General features: G+C 44.2%; 1 protein-coding gene across 2 annotated transcripts in view; it reads right to left on the bottom strand.

Annotated features, from left to right (window-relative positions):
- The window catches only part of RAB31 (RAB31, member RAS oncogene family), an 88,912-nt gene that overhangs the window by 51,921 nt on the left and 20,227 nt on the right, over positions 1 to 16,764 (bottom strand). The window contains exon 1 of one of the 2 annotated variants that reach the window (XM_073550971.1): positions 3,939 to 6,740. The exons of the other annotated variant lie outside the window; for it this stretch is intronic. Coding sequence (XP_073407072.1) covers positions 3,939 to 4,055 — 117 coding nt within the window. The 5' untranslated portion in view covers positions 4,056 to 6,740. Of the gene's footprint in view, positions 1 to 3,938; positions 6,741 to 16,764 lie in introns of those variants that run through there. 2 annotated transcript variants of the gene reach the window in all.

The following is a 16,764-nucleotide window of genomic DNA, read 5'->3' as shown; positions in this document are numbered from 1 at the left end:
CCATTCTGGTGAATGCCTACAATAATTTTTATTTATATACAATATTTATTTATTTTACTCATTTATATAGCGCCATTAATTCCACAGTGCTTAGCAGACATTATTGGCACTGTCCCCGATGGGGCTCGCAATCTAAATTCTCTATCAGTATGTCTTTGGAATGTGGGAGGAAACCCACACAAACACAGGGAGAACATACAAGCTCCTTGCAGATGTTGTCCTTGGTGGGATTTGAACTTTTTCCTGTTTGTTTCTCAGCACATAGAAATCACAGGACGCCTTTGCAAAAGGCGATTCGCCGACACAGAGGCATGGTCACAAAAGGGCAGACTTCCCACCTTTAAGACACAGAGAAGGACATGTATTGCGGCATTGTTAGTTATTTCGCCCATTCTAAAGCCCCTTGGGGTTCTTGCCAACTATGATACTCCTTTCATGGCCCCAATACAGTATGATGCCCCCAAAAATACCCCAAAACAGAATGATGTCCCCATTTCTCCACGTACGCAGCATGGAGGCATAACAAACCCCACACAGTAAGATGGACACCACAACTCCCCACACAAATGCAACAGTATTGGCCTACCATTATACTAATAGAGGCCCAATTGATGTGGCCTACAGCCAGACCATCCCCAGCCTTTGCTGGGGCTTTATGTAGTGCTCTGTTTACATATGCATTTGTATTTAGTTATGCATTTTAGGATGGTTTCACACTTGCGTTTTTTGCACTGCTTTTAGCGCAAAAAAAAGCATGCGTTTTTCCCCCCATACTTTAACATGGGTGCGCATACACATGCGTTTGTACGCGTTTGTGTGCGCATGCGTTTTTTTGTAGTGTGCGCTCGGGCGCACAAAATGCATCCTGTTGCATTTTTTGTGCGTCCGACTTGTCCCCAAAAAACGCATGCGCACACAATGCGTTTTTTTTACAGCAAAACACCCATTATAGTCTATGGGTGCGCATACGTGCGCATTGTAATGCGCACGTATGCGCAAAAAACGCATGCGTTTTTTTAAAAACGCACCAAAACCCGCAAAAAAACGCACACAAACGCATGATGCATTTTTTCATGCATTTGTGTGCGCAAAAAACGCACAGCAAAAAAACGCAAGTGTGAAATAGCCTTACTCATTTATATAGCGCCATTAATTTCACACGCTTTACAGACATTATCATCACTGTCCCTAATGGGGCTCACAATCTAAATTCCCTATCAGTATGTCTTTGGAATGTCGGAGGAAACCCACGCAAACAGCGGGAGAACATGCAAACTCCTTGCAGATGTTGTCCTTGGTGGGATTTGAACCCAGGACCACAGCGCAGAAAGGCTGCAGTGTTAACCACTGAGCCCAACGTGCCGCCCAATACAATACTAATATATCAGATGTGCTCGGACATGTACTGGCTTAAGCAGGGGGACACGTCTGGCACTGCAGGATCTGAGTCCCTGGCGGCGTAGTGTGATACTGATGGTAGCCTTTGTTATGATGATCCCAGCTCTATGCAGGTCATTCACTAGGTCCCCTCATGTGTTTCTGGGATTTTTTATCACCGTTCTTGTGATCGTTTTGACCCCACGGAGTGAGATCTTGCGTGGAGCCCCAGATTAAGGGAGATTATCACTGGTCTTGTATGTCTTCCATTTTATTATTGCTCCCACAGTTAATTTCATCACACCAAGCTGCTTGCCTATTGCAGATTCAGTCTTCCCAGCCTGATGCAGGGCTACAATTTTGTTTCTGGGGTCCTTGACAGCTCTTTGGTGTTCACCATAGTGAATTTTGGAGTGTGACTGTTTGAGGTTGTGGACAGGTGTCTTTTATACTGATAACAAGTTCAAACAGGTGCTATTACTACAGGTAATGAGTGGAGGACAGAGGAGCCTCTTATAGAAGAAGTTACAGATATGTGAGAACCAGAAATCTTGCATGTTTTAGGTGACCAAATACTTATTTTCCACCATAATTTGCAAAATAAATCTTGCCAAATCAGACAAGGTGATTTTCTGGATTTTTCTCATTTTGCCTCTCATAGTTGCGGTCTACCTATGATGTCAATTACAGGCCTCTCTCATCTTTTTAAGTGGGAGAATTGCAGAATTGGTGGCTTCTAAATACTTTTTTTTTCCTCACTGTATGTTCACATGGAGCCGAATGGCTGTGGAAACCTTTTACCAGAAAGCAACTAAATATCCGCAGCTCCAACATTTTCACCAAATTTTGCAGTGTCCGAGGATTTGCTGCTGTTTAAAGCAAAAGAAGCACTCAACTCCAGATGTTCCTGTGCCTCCCTTTCCTGGTCTTCTGGTGACCTACTGTAATGACATTTCATCCCATGTGACCACTTTATTAGTGCTATTGCCTGGCACCAGACCTTATCACAGGAGGCCAGGATACATAAATTTTGCTGCTACTTTGCTGTGAATTTTCCATCTGCAAATCAGTACTAAAAATCCATAGTTTATCCGCCCAGTGTGAACATACCCAAAAGGAACACTCTAGACCAACCTGAGGAGCTTAGCCTGATACATGGATTCAATAACGGTAAAAAGAATCTCGCTGTCATGCACTGCTCCAGAAAAAAGATCTGTGCTATTTTTGTTGTAAATTTGACAGAATGTGTGATGGAGAGACTCCAAACCAGACTTCCAATGCAGATGTGAACTAAAGGAGATAAAAGGTGGTTTTAGTGTCCTGGCATTGAAAAATCTATCCAGCATTCAGACAGGCATATGGGGAGTAGTAAGTGCTAGGCAGGCAGGAATTTATCTTTGCTACATTATTTCTGTAGAGTAACTCTCACAATAACATGTACATGAAATGTGGAATAACTTTATAAATGCAATGTTTTACTTCCACTGAATCTGAGATTGAGTTTGTATTAGGAGTCCAAAGTTGCATTCGCAATTTTGATGGTTCTTATGGAAAACAATCAAACATTTTAGCTGAGCTTTTTTAATTGGAATAGGTTAGTTTTTCATACATTACAATGCCTGGCGATTTTAGGTTTGAAGACTACAGAATTGTGATAGCCGCTTTGGAGTATAACACATACTGTAAGTCAGGATGGGTACAATTATAAGTAAAGCAGTAAAACAGCATTTATTTATTGTAGATGTAGTGCAAATCAGGGGCGGACAAATCACCGCTGCAGCTGTACTAGGGACCAGAGGTGGAGGGGGCTCGCTAACATCGGTAACTATTCCAGCTGGATGTCCGTCCTTGGATGCACATTTAGTGGAAATGTATTGCAGTGCAGGGAGCTGCTAGCCAATCAAAGGCCTGCAGCTAACGTTGGGGGAGCATGGCTGTGACGCAGAAGTCAGCTGCAGGCTCCTGTTCCGGCTGTAGAAGAGAACCCCGTGTTGCGTGGAAGCATGGGGGAAGGTGAGTAGTATGGTTTTTTTATGTACTGGAGAACAGAACAGGGCACAGAATACTAGGATGAGGCACAGGAAAGAAGAATGAGATACAGTATACCACGATGGGGCACATTATACGAGGATGACGCAGGGCAGAAGGATGAGACAAAGTATATCATGATGGGGCACATTATACCAGGATAAGGCACAGTATAGAAGGATGAGGCACAGAATACCAGGAAATGGACCAGAATGGGGCATATTATACAAGAATGGGGCACAGTATACAAGGATGGGGCACAGTATACAAGGATGAGGCACAAGAAAAAAGAGGGGGAGAAGCCAGCGCTGCTAGTGGTCAGAACATAATACAAGAAGTGTGAAAACACACATAGGTTTCAATCTGTATTCAAAAATGAGACATTTAGCAAAAAATTGATCAATTGTTTGAGCTACCCCGCCACGTCAAGGCAGTCTCGTATGGGGAGTCCTACTCTACGTTTTTTATATTCGCTGTGCCATTACGGCCTCCTAAATGTATAAAAGCAAGACCTCATTACATGCACACTGTACCTCAAGCATTTCAGAATCGCTCCTATGGCACCAGAGAGGACAAGCGCAGATAAAGATTAGCCAGGTCCATGCAGACATTTCAGGTCCAACCTCCACACTGCCTGTCCAGCACCACATGATAAAGGACGATCCAGGCCCAGATACAGGTGCGTAATCAAATAAAGCCTAGGGCAGGGCAGGGCTGCCGTTTAATGTGAACAGCAGCCTAGATCAATCACTGAGAAAACAGAAAGAATGGCGTACATGACCCAGCGCGCACGGCTACAGTGGTGGTCAGCCACAAAACCAATATCAAGAAAAAAGAGGGGGAGAAGCCAGCGCTGCTAGTGGTCAGAACATAATACAAGAAGTGTGAAAACACACATAGGTTTCAATCTGTATTCAAAAATGAGACATTTAGCAAAAAATTGATCAATTGTTTGAGCTACCCCGCCACGTCAAGGCAGTCTCGTATGGGGAGTCCTACTCTACGTTTTTTATATTCGCTGTGCCATTACGGCCTCCTAAATGTATAAAAGCAAGACCTCATTACATGCACACTGTACCTCAAGCATTTCAGAATCGCTCCTATGGCACCAGAGAGGACAAGCGCAGATAAAGATTAGCCAGGTCCATGCAGACATTTCAGGTCCAACCTCCACACTGCCTGTCCAGCACCACATGATAAAGGACGATCCAGGCCCAGATACAGGTGCGTAATCAAATAAAGCCTAGGGCAGGGCAGGGCTGCCGTTTAATGTGAACAGCAGCCTAGATCAATCACTGAGAAAACAGAAAGAATGGCGTACATGACCCAGCGCGCACGGCTACAGTGGTGGTCAGCCACAAAACCAATATCAAGAAAAAAGAGGGGGAGAAGCCAGCGCTGCTAGTGGTCAGAACATAATACAAGAAGTGTGAAAACACACATAGGTTTCAATCTGTATTCAAAAATGAGACATTTAGCAAAAAATTGATCAATTGTTTGAGCTACCCCGCCACGTCAAGGCAGTCTCGTATGGGGAGTCCTACTCTACGTTTTTTATATTCGCTGTGCCATTACGGCCTCCTAAATGTATAAAAGCAAGACCTCATTACATGCACACTGTACCTCAAGCATTTCAGAATCGCTCCTATGGCACCAGAGAGGACAAGCGCAGATAAAGATTAGCCAGGTCCATGCAGACATTTCAGGTCCAACCTCCACACTGCCTGTCCAGCACCACATGATAAAGGACGATCCAGGCCCAGATACAGGTGCGTAATCAAATAAAGCCTAGGGCAGGGCAGGGCTGCCGTTTAATGTGAACAGCAGCCTAGATCAATCACTGAGAAAACAGAAAGAATGGCGTACATGACCCAGCGCGCACGGCTACAGTGGTGGTCAGCCACAAAACCAATATCAAGAAAAAAGAGGGGGAGAAGCCAGCGCTGCTAGTGGTCAGAACATAATACAAGAAGTGTGAAAACACACATAGGTTTCAATCTGTATTCAAAAATGAGACATTTAGCAAAAAATTGATCAATTGTTTGAGCTACCCCGCCACGTCAAGGCAGTCTCGTATGGGGAGTCCTACTCTACGTTTTTTATATTCGCTGTGCCATTACGGCCTCCTAAATGTATAAAAGCAAGACCTCATTACATGCACACTGTACCTCAAGCATTTCAGAATCGCTCCTATGGCACCAGAGAGGACAAGCGCAGATAAAGATTAGCCAGGTCCATGCAGACATTTCAGGTCCAACCTCCACACTGCCTGTCCAGCACCACATGATAAAGGACGATCCAGGCCCAGATACAGGTGCGTAATCAAATAAAGCCTAGGGCAGGGCAGGGCTGCCGTTTAATGTGAACAGCAGCCTAGATCAATCACTGAGAAAACAGAAAGAATGGCGTACATGACCCAGCGCGCACGGCTACAGTGGTGGTCAGCCACAAAACCAATATCAAGAAAAAAGAGGGGGAGAAGCCAGCGCTGCTAGTGGTCAGAACATAATACAAGAAGTGTGAAAACACACATAGGTTTCAATCTGTATTCAAAAATGAGACATTTAGCAAAAAATTGATCAATTGTTTGAGCTACCCCGCCACGTCAAGGCAGTCTCGTATGGGGAGTCCTACTCTACGTTTTTTATATTCGCTGTGCCATTACGGCCTCCTAAATGTATAAAAGCAAGACCTCATTACATGCACACTGTACCTCAAGCATTTCAGAATCGCTCCTATGGCACCAGAGAGGACAAGCGCAGATAAAGATTAGCCAGGTCCATGCAGACATTTCAGGTCCAACCTCCACACTGCCTGTCCAGCACCACATGATAAAGGACGATCCAGGCCCAGATGCAGGTGCGTAATCAAATAAAGCCTAGGGCAGGGCAGGGCTGCCGTTTAATGTGAACAGCAGCCTAGATCAATCACTGAGAAAACAGAAAGAATGGCGTACATGACCCAGCGCGCACGGCTACAGTGGTGGTCAGCCACAAAACCAATATCAAGAAAAAAGAGGGGGAGAAGCCAGCGCTGCTAGTGGTCAGAACATAATACAAGAAGTGTGAAAACACACATAGGTTTCAATCTGTATTAAAAAATGAGACATTTAGCAAAAAATTGATCAATTGTTTGAGCTACCCCGCCACGTCAAGGCAGTCTCGTATGGGGAGTCCTACTCTACGTTTTTTATATTCGCTGTGCCATTACGGCCTCCTAAATGTATAAAAGCAAGACCTCATTACATGCACACTGTACCTCAAGCATTTCAGAATCGCTCCTATGGCACCAGAGAGGACAAGCGCAGATAAAGATTAGCCAGGTCCATGCAGACATTTCAGGTCCAACCTCCACACTGCCTGTCCAGCACCACATGATAAAGGACGATCCAGGCCCAGATACAGGTGCGTAATCAAATAAAGCCTAGGGCAGGGCAGGGCTGCCGTTTAATGTGAACAGCAGCCTAGATCAATCACTGAGAAAACAGAAAGAATGGCGTACATGACCCAGCGCGCACGGCTACAGTGGTGGTCAGCCACAAAACCAATAAATGCTAAATGTCTCATTTTTGAATACAGATAGAAACCAATGTGTGTTTTCACACTTTATGTATTACGTTCTGACCACAAGCAGCGCTGGCTTCTCCCCCTCTTTTTTCTTGATATTGGTTTTGTGGCTGACCACCACTGTAGCCGTGCGCGCTGGGTCATGTACGCTATTCTTTCTGTTTTCTTAGTGATTGATCTAGGCTGCTGTTCACATTAACAGCGGCCCTGCCCTGCCCTAGGCTTTATTTGATTACGCACCTGTATCTGGGCCTGGATCGTCCTTTATCTGTGGTGCTGGTCAGGCAGTGTGGAGGTTGGACCTGAAATGTCTGCATGGACCTGGCTAACCTTTATCTGCGCTTGTCCTCTGGTGCCATAGGAACGATTTTGAAATGCTTGAGGTACAGTGTGCATGTAATGAGGTCTTGCTTTTATACATTTAGGAGGCCGCAATGGCACAGCGAACATAAAAAACGTAGAGTAGGACTCCCCATACGAGACTGCCTTGACGTGGCGGGGTAGCTCAAACAATTGATCAATTTTTTGCTAAATGTCTCATTTTTGAATACAGATAGAAACCAATGTGTGTTTTCACACTTTATGTATTACGTTCTGACCACAAGCAGCGCTGGCTTCTCCCCCTCTTTTTTCTTGATATTGGTTTTGTGGCTGACCACCACTGTAGCCGTGCGCGCTGGGTCATGTACGCTATTCTTTCTGTTTTCTTAGTGATTGATCTAGGCTGCTGTTCACATTAACAGCGGCCCTGCCCTGCCCTAGGCTTTATTTGATTACGCACCTGTATCTGGGCCTGGATCGTCCTTTATCTGTGGTGCTGGTCAGGCAGTGTGGAGGTTGGACCTGAAATGTCTGCATGGACCTGGCTAACCTTTATCTGCGCTTGTCCTCTGGTGCCATAGGAACGATTTTGAAATGCTTGAGGTACAGTGTGCATGTAATGAGGTCTTGCTTTTATACATTTAGGAGGCCGCAATGGCACAGCGAACATAAAAAACGTAGAGTAGGACTCCCCATACGAGACTGCCTTGACGTGGCGGGGTAGCTCAAACAATTGATCAATTTTTTGCTAAATGTCTCATTTTTGAATACAGATAGAAACCAATGTGTGTTTTCACACTTTATGTATTACGTTCTGACCACAAGCAGCGCTGGCTTCTCCCCCTCTTTTTTCTTGAAGGATGAGGCACAGTATACAAGGATGAGGCACAGTATACAAGGATGAGGCGCAGTATAGAAGGATGAGGCACAGTATACCAGGAAATGGACCTGAATGGGGCATATTATACAAGGATGGGGCACAGTATACAAGGATAAGGCACAGTATACAAGGATGAGGCGCAGTATATATTGGATGTTTGTTGCTGGAACCTTTTTGATTACCACAGCCGCTTTTTCCGAGCACCATCCTGGAGTCCACACTCTAAACAACAGGAATTCATCTAAGGGCAGTTTCACACGTCAGTGTCTCCGGTATGTGTAGTGACAGTTTTCTCACGCACCGGAGACACTGACACACGTAGACAAATTCGAAGGAATGTGTCTATGCAGATGTCAGCGTGTTTTCACGGACCGTGTGTCCGTGTGCAAAACACGATGACATGTCCGTTTTTGTGCAACAGCACGGATCACACGGACCCATACAATTCAATGGGTCCGTGTAAACACGTACCGCACACGGATGCTGTCCGTGTGCTGTCCGTGTGCGATCCGTGTGCGTTTTTAAAAGTCAAAGGGTTAACATTGAAAATAATTTTTCAAAAACAGAGACATGGACACACGGACAGCACACGGACATACGGATAGCACACGGATGTCACACGGATGGCATACGTATGCACACGAACACGGATAGCTCCGGTACCGGTTTTTCCGGTACCGGAATTATCTGGACGTGTGAAACTGCCCTAATAGTGAGCTGAATAACCTTTTTTTCCCAGGATGAGGCTCAGTATACCAGGAGATGGACCAGGATGGGGAACATTATACCAGTATGGGGCACAATATACCAAGATGAAGCACAGTATACCAGGATAGGGCACAGTATACCAGGATGGGGCACATTATACCAGGATGGGGCACATTATAGCAGGATGGGGCACAGTACACCACGATGTGGCACAGAACCAGGATAAAGTACAGTATACCAGGAAATGGACCAGGATAAGACACATTATATCAGGAAATGGACCAGGATGGGTGACATTACACCAAGAAGGGGACGAGGATAGGACACATTATACCAGAAAGCGGACAAGGATGGAAGACTTTATCCCAGGAATTGGCCCAGTATGGGGGACAATATTACTGGAAGGGACGTCCCTTATTACGTACCATCCTCTCTAGTTATGTAGTGTTCTCTGTTAAGTACAGTGCTGTCCAATTATTACATACTGTTATGTCTTGTTATATATAGCACCGTCCCTTAAATAACGTATTCATGTTATTTTTGTTAGTCATAGTGCTCTCTCTTTAGTAATATGTTAATACAGTGCTCTCTTGTCAGATATATAATGACTGCTGATGGAGCAGCCGGTGATCAGAAGACCAGTCCATCAGCCTCCTCCATTAGAAAAAAAGGGTTCCCATGCTCCATCAGCCATCATTTCATTATGTACAGTGGGTGCGGAAAGTATTGAGACCCCTTTAAATTTTTCACTCTTTGTTTCATTGCAGCCATTTGGTAAATTAAAAAAAGTTTATTTTTTTTCTCATTAATGTACATTGTGCACCCCATCTTGACTGAAAAAAACAGAAATGTAAACATTTTTTCAAATTTATTAAAACAGAAAAACTGAAATATCACATGGTCATAAGTATTCAGACCCTTTGCTCAGATACTCATATTTAAATCACATGCTGTCCATTTCTTTGTCATCCTCCTTGAGATGGTTCTACTTCTTTATTGGAGTCCAGCTGTGTTTATTTAAACTGATAGGACTTGATTTGTAAAAGCACACACCTGACTATATAAGACCTCACAGCTCACAGTGCATGTCAGACCAAATGAGAATCATGAGATCAAAGGAACTGGCCAAGGAGCTCAGAGACAGAATGGTGGCAAGGCACAGATCTGGCCAAGGTTACAAAAGAATATCTGCAGTACTCAAGGTTCCTAAGAACACTGTGGCCTCCATAATCCTTAAATAGAAGAAGTTTGGGACCACCAGAAGTCTTCCTAGACGTGGCCATCCAGCGAAACTGAGCAATTGTGGGAGAAGAGTCTTGGTGAGACAGGTAAACAAGAACCCCAAGATCACTGTGGTTGAGCTCCGCAGATGCAGTAGGGAGATGGAAGAAAGTTCCACAAAGTAAACTATCACTGCAGCCCTCCACCAGTCGGCCCTTTATGGCAGAGTGGCCCAAGTACAGAGATATCCTGGATGCTCTGGACCTCACACTTGGCAGAAGGTTCAACTTCCAACGAGACAATGACCCTAAGCACACAGTTAAAATAACAAAGGAGTGGCTTCAGAACAACTCTGTGACTATTCTTGACTGGCCCAGACAGAGCCCTGACCTAAACCCAATTGAGCATCTCTTGAGAGACCTGAAAATGGGTGTCCACCAACGTTCACCATCCAACCTGATGGAAATGGAGAGGATCTGCAAGGAAGAATAGCAGAGTATCCCAAAATCTAGTAGTGAAAAACTTGTTGCATCATTCCCAAGAAGACTCATGGCTGTGTAGGAGGGTGGACTGACATGTGGACCTGTCTGATGAAGAAGGAACATGTAAAATATGTTGTGTTCACTGTTTGACGAGAATTCATATACATGTCTAAGGGAACAGCTAGAATTAATAAGAGATGTGTAGCACCGGGTTTTGGCCATAAGATGGAGACATAGGATAACGAGTAAAGGACGTAACAGCAGCTAAAGCTGGGAAACGCAGAGTCATGGTGGGCGAAGTTACGGGACTGAGGAAGGGAATTCCCAAGAAAGGGGATAAAAGGAGAGAGACTCCCAGGGTCAGGGAGAACCCCCAGGAAGAGACAGAGGAGAGAAGAGCTCAGGCGAAGACGGAGGACGGAAGAGCTCAGGAAGAGACAGGGGAGAGAGAGATGGATAGTCGGGGGGGTGGCCCTGATAGGACAGCCGCAGACCAATGGACGCTGTCTAAAGGACGCCTGGGGTACCGGACAGCTGGACACCGAAGGGGCAGTAAGTGTCGCAGCGGGCAGACTCGGTCGGGAAAAGCGCTGTGGCCGTGAGCCTAACGAGCCTGCGGCTCATCGTGGTGGGGGGGTATGCTTTTCCTGTGGGAAGCCTGGCCATTTTATGAGAGCCTGCCCAGTTCATGCCAAGTGTCCAGGCGAACCTATGCAAGTAGGAGGAGCTAGTTTGTATTCGGAGCTGCCTACGGTTTGGGGAGTGGTGACGGCATGTTTGTACTGTGGGCAGACTGGTCATGTCCTGAAGGCTTGCCCATTGTGCGCCAAATTATCTGTGCCATCTGAGAAGCCGCATTCCCCTGGTCGCTTGGAGGGAGGCGACCAGGGAGAATACATTTCCTCCATTTTGCCCTCCCAAGGTACCATGTCAGTAGAGGTCTTGGCTGGCGGGGTACCGGAGGTGATACCGGTGCTTGTGGACAGCGGAGCAGGAGTCAGTCTGGTGGATGCTCGCTTTGTCCAGACTCATGGTCTGAGGTGTAGGACGCTAGCCCAGCCTTTAAGCGTCCACGCCATAAACTCTGTTCCACTGAGCCAGGGGAGCTTGACCCAAGTCGTAGAGAATATCCATCTGCGTATAGGATATCATGAGGAGTCCTTGTCATGCTACGTCTTGGAGGGAATGCCAGTACCTATTGTTTTAGGCCTCCCTTGGCTGAAAAGACACAACCCGGTAATAGATTGGCGGGCGAGGGAAGTGGTCAGCTGGGGGCACCCGTGTGAGGGTGCTGCCTAAGAACTACTGTCTCTGTCGTCTCTCTTCAATGGACCCCTTCCTCTCTGGTGAGAGCAGCAGATGTGCTGCAGGAGAGTAGGGGCAAGTCTCAACCCTCGCCATTGGCCAACCCTGGGAGGCGCAGACCTCATGGTGGAAGGGGTTGGAGGGGGGTGTACCCATTGGTGAAGTGCGGGGGTGTGAGTGTGGTGACACAGGGGCACGCCTCTGTTGTCAATCCCAGAAAGAGTTCTCCAAATGGTGACAAACGAACGAGTGGCAATAAACGTTCAGGTCCGGACCTGTGTGTGAACGAGCGTGTATGGGTGGCCACCAAAAAACATCCAGTGGAAGTATGTTGTGGAGTGTCACCAGCTCATACCAAACATACACATACACAACTCGTTCCCCAGGTCAGCGCTTTGAAGATGTGTGGTGCCTCCAGAAACATTGCCAATACCAGCGGGCTCGTTTGTCTTCTACCTGACATGCAGGTAGTTGCTGGGGTGAACTCTGGATCTGGGCGTCCCCGCTGTAGGTGGTTCCCTGTTGAGGAGCGGTCTTGAGGGTCCAGAGGCCCCTCATTAAGGGGAGGGTACTGTCATGATCCGTGCTGGATGAGGACTGATAAAAAGCACAGGTAACCTTTTTTTTTTCTTAAGCTGTGCTTAAGTTTGGTTTTTGCCCCCAGTGGCCATTAGGATTATTGCAATGTGGTGTCGTTTGTCCTAAGTTTGCCCCGGTGGTGGTGAGCGTCATTGCACTCTGGTTTCTTTAGTTAAGTGCACATGATTATAATGCAGGTGTGATTGCTCTGGCTGCTATAAAAGAGTCACAGGTGTTGCAATCAGTGTTGGTGATAGTGTTCATTTCAACCATCCTTGGTGGAGGAAGGAGCTGGAGAGCGTTCCTTGCAGCACTGTCTTAGCCCTGGTGTGGAAGGAGTTATAGGGGATTTCCTTGTAGCTCTGACAGAGCTTGGTGGCAGCGATTCAGGAGGAGAGCTGCATTCTAGTGGTGGACTCTGTTGCCAGGAGCAAGTGCAACAGAGTAAAGCTAAGTGGTGTTTCCCTGTTTGTGTTTTTCCTTTGTGTGTATTAGTACAGTGGTGGGGCCAGTGCCTGCGTCACCCAGCTCCCTAGCAAGGGATAGGTGTAGGGTGTGCTAGGGCGACAGGTTCCTGATCGGCGTCCGGTGCGGAACTGGCATAGGGAACGTTAGGAGCGTTAGGGACACTGACTCAGGGGAGTGCAGGAGGTCTCCACGTCCCCTTTCCCTATCGCAGGGCCCACCGTTGTAACTGTTTCCTCTTTCCCCGTGTCTTGTTGTTTTAGTTACCGGCCTGCGGGTCGCGTCACACAGGACGGGTCATCGTGACATTCTTACATCGTCAGAATCGGGCCACCATCTAGTATAGAAAGATAATTGGAATCACTATTTCTGTCCTGGCACTTATCTTTTTTTTTTTTTTCTTTAATTTATACAGTGCCTTCTGAGACACTTACATTCACCGGGATTACAAATTTCGGTAGCTTACCATGTACAAATGCCTATTCTTTTATCCAACACCAAATGTACTATTTTCACAAGTTCATCTCATTGTATGGAAATATTCAGCTGACTAAGAAGTTTCTTTAACAAGTCCAGCCCAGTACTTCCTATTACACCAAGTTCCATTATGCAAAACCATCCAGTGTCTCTTCTGCATTTTCCCTGAACGTTTTACCACTAGATACTGTGTAAGACGTTATTCTAGCTTTCCATTTTTCATGTACAGTATGTGTTATTGTGGTAAAGAAAAATAGAAAAGAGACAACGATCCAGTTTATCTGGCATCCAGGAGGGAGTAATACTTCCCAAAGTAGACCAATATCTGAATAATTTATATAGATTCAAACTGAAGATCTTTAAACAGTGATTATTATGTAGAATGGAACTAATTATTATGTAGAATGGAACTAATGTGCCGCATCATAGCAGAACACAATCTGTTGGAACTCCATTTGATCACAGGTCACATAATGATATCATAGTCATTATTATTATTATGCATTTATATAGCGCCATTTATTCCATGGCGCTTTACATGTGAAAAGGGGAAATACAGACAAGTATAATAAACGTGTGTAAGACAAGGGGCACACAAGTACATAAGGAGAGGGGACCCTGCCCGCGAGGGCTCACAGTCTACAGGGATGGGTGAGGATACAGTAGGAGAGGGTAGAGCAGGTCGTGCGGTGGTTCAGTAGACCAAGGATCATTGCAGGCTGTAGGCTTGTCGGAACAGGTGGTATCTATAATGTAACACAAGTCATATGGCATCATCATCATTTCTTTTCAGAAATTTTGACAACTTAATGGTTCATCCCATACAAGTGAATGGAGATGTATATACAGCATGTATATTGATTTTCTCCAAACCTCCTTAAGATGCATGAGACAGGTATACAAATGTACAATCATGCTTGAAAGATTGTGATGCCTTCAGAATTTTCTATATTCCTGTATACATTTCTCCGAAAATGTTAGACTCAGTTTTTAGATGAGGAAAATTATCCAATATCATATGTTGTGTGCATGGCAGGATTGCAAGGGGAAAGCCACTGCTCTCCAAAAAGAATAGTGATGCCAAATGCAATTTGTTAAAGATCACCTGGACAAGCCAGAAAACTATCGGAACAATGTTTTGTGAGGAATTAGACTAAAATAGAGATATTTTTTATTTAAATGAGAAGTGCTATGTTTGAACAAAGAAAAGCACAGCATTACAACATTATAATATAATCTGTAAAACATGGTGGTGGTAGTGTCTTGCTTTGGGCTTGTTTTATTACATCTGGGCTAAAACAGCTTGCAATCATTGATGGACCAAGACGTTCTGATTTATACCAGCAAATTCTAAAGGAAAATGTCATGACATTTGTCTAGGGGAGAGAAAAACTGGGGCAACAATGTGCAATAGTGTATTATCTGGTATAAATGGGAAAGAATGAAACATAATTTGTGCTCACCTTGTAGGGCTGTGGCAGTCACAAATCATTTTGTTAGCTTGTGGAGGGACAAAGCTGCTTTGGATCCATCAAAACGGGTAGCATATAGATAAGTGGAAAAAAATGGATATAATGCCAACCTGTCAATATTCCACCAGGCGATGAGAAGACAATGAAGTATATGTAAGTGCATTTTTGATTTGTCATTTGTTATTTGACAAATAAAAAACACATTTAACTATACTTCATTGTCTTCATTTTTTTCCACTTATCTACATGACATTGGTCTAGGAGCCGAATATCAACAGAAAGTAAGTCATGCAGCAATACAACGACCCAAAGCACACAGGTCATTCTACGAGAGAATAATTAAGAAGAATAGCGTTAAAGTTTTTGGAATATTTCAGTGCCTTTGGAAATGCCCAAGAATTCAGGAAGTATGTCAGACAGTAGTTCACTTTTTAAAAGAGACATTTGTTATTCCATTTCTATTGTTTGAATCAAAATTAACTGGACTGGATAGAGATGTTATTAGATATAGAAAAAATAACCAAACATTTCTTCAATGTATGGAGACATTCCAGGAATTGACAATGAGGCAGGCATTGCATTCACTTTTTCCCTGTACCAACAAGTTCATGAGGAAACCCTTAGCTGGCAGTATGCCAATCTGACAAAAATCATTTTTTATACCTTGCTAATTACTATTCTAATACTAGAGATGGGACCGTCTCAAATAGGGTCACCTTGACGTCGTGGGATGGCTTTTACATTTTTATTTTATCAAAACAATGTTAACAAGTACCCTAAGTTATCTTCATTCACTATTGCTATTTATTTACTTACTGCAGAGTATTTGCTCATTTTGTTTTTTATTTTAGGTTATAATTATAGCAATAATATCTTTACACTTGATTTATTTGCCTTTTCCCACATGTGGTATTTTCCTACATGTTGTTCTGGATTTGATGCATAGTAGAGAGGAGGGGTCAAGGGTTGGGGTATTATTGGCTTTGGATTATAACTCTAAAATGGTTATTGTATCCTAGGTTTATTGGTATGTGCGGAAAGAGGCCAGCTACTGCAAGAATTGTTGTACTGTAATCAATGACTAAGTAATGAAAATAAAAAAGATACTTGTTTTGCAGTAATCCAATGTAGAGAAACAAAGCTTTGAATCCACATGTAAATGAGACTAGCAGTGCATTTGGGCACGTGTTGATTCCCTTGGAGTGCTTTGACATGTTCCCAATACACTTCCAAGCTAATTTGTGTATGGTTTAATGTTTCATTTCTCAGCTCCAGCACCTTGGGATTACTATAGAACAGGTATCAGTTTTATTGTTGTTCTGGGACCTACACAGCAATACCACTAGTTTGATTAGTAAATTCATTCTGACAGGTTCCCTTTAAAGAATGGGTAACATTACTCCAAAACAACACAACAACACAGTATAATCTCCATACTAATGTCCCAACTCATTTACCAAAAATACACATATTCTTATACATAAGTATTGAAACATGACATTGCCATACCAAAAAATGATCAATCTAATGTCCACTCTGTTATGGCCACTTAGCACTTATCCGTCCATGGTGAGAACACCTCAATCAGACTGTGAGAAGTATTCATACCAATACCAGATTCTACTGACTGACACTTGAGTTTTAATAGAGGAATACGTCTTGGCAGTAAAATGTACTTTTCAGTTGGCTGTTCACTATGGGCTGTCGGCAGCCAGCTGTTTCAGTAATGGATGGTGTCACTTGTATAGGCCAAAAAATTGACAGACTAAATGATTAAAATATGAACCATTTTTCTAGACAACTTAAGTGCAAAAACTAGTATTTTACAGGTAAATGAAATCTGACTAGTACAACGTCAATGTTGTTTTATAGTGAACTATATA

This window comes from Dendrobates tinctorius, unplaced genomic scaffold, assembly GCF_039654945.1.
Source record: "Dendrobates tinctorius isolate UK_male_01 unplaced genomic scaffold, ASM3965494v1 ptg000171l, whole genome shotgun sequence".
Taxonomy (NCBI): Eukaryota; Metazoa; Chordata; class Amphibia; order Anura; family Dendrobatidae; genus Dendrobates; species Dendrobates tinctorius.
The sequence above is the reverse complement of the archived record's forward strand: the minus strand, read 5'-3'. Positions and strand labels throughout refer to the sequence as shown.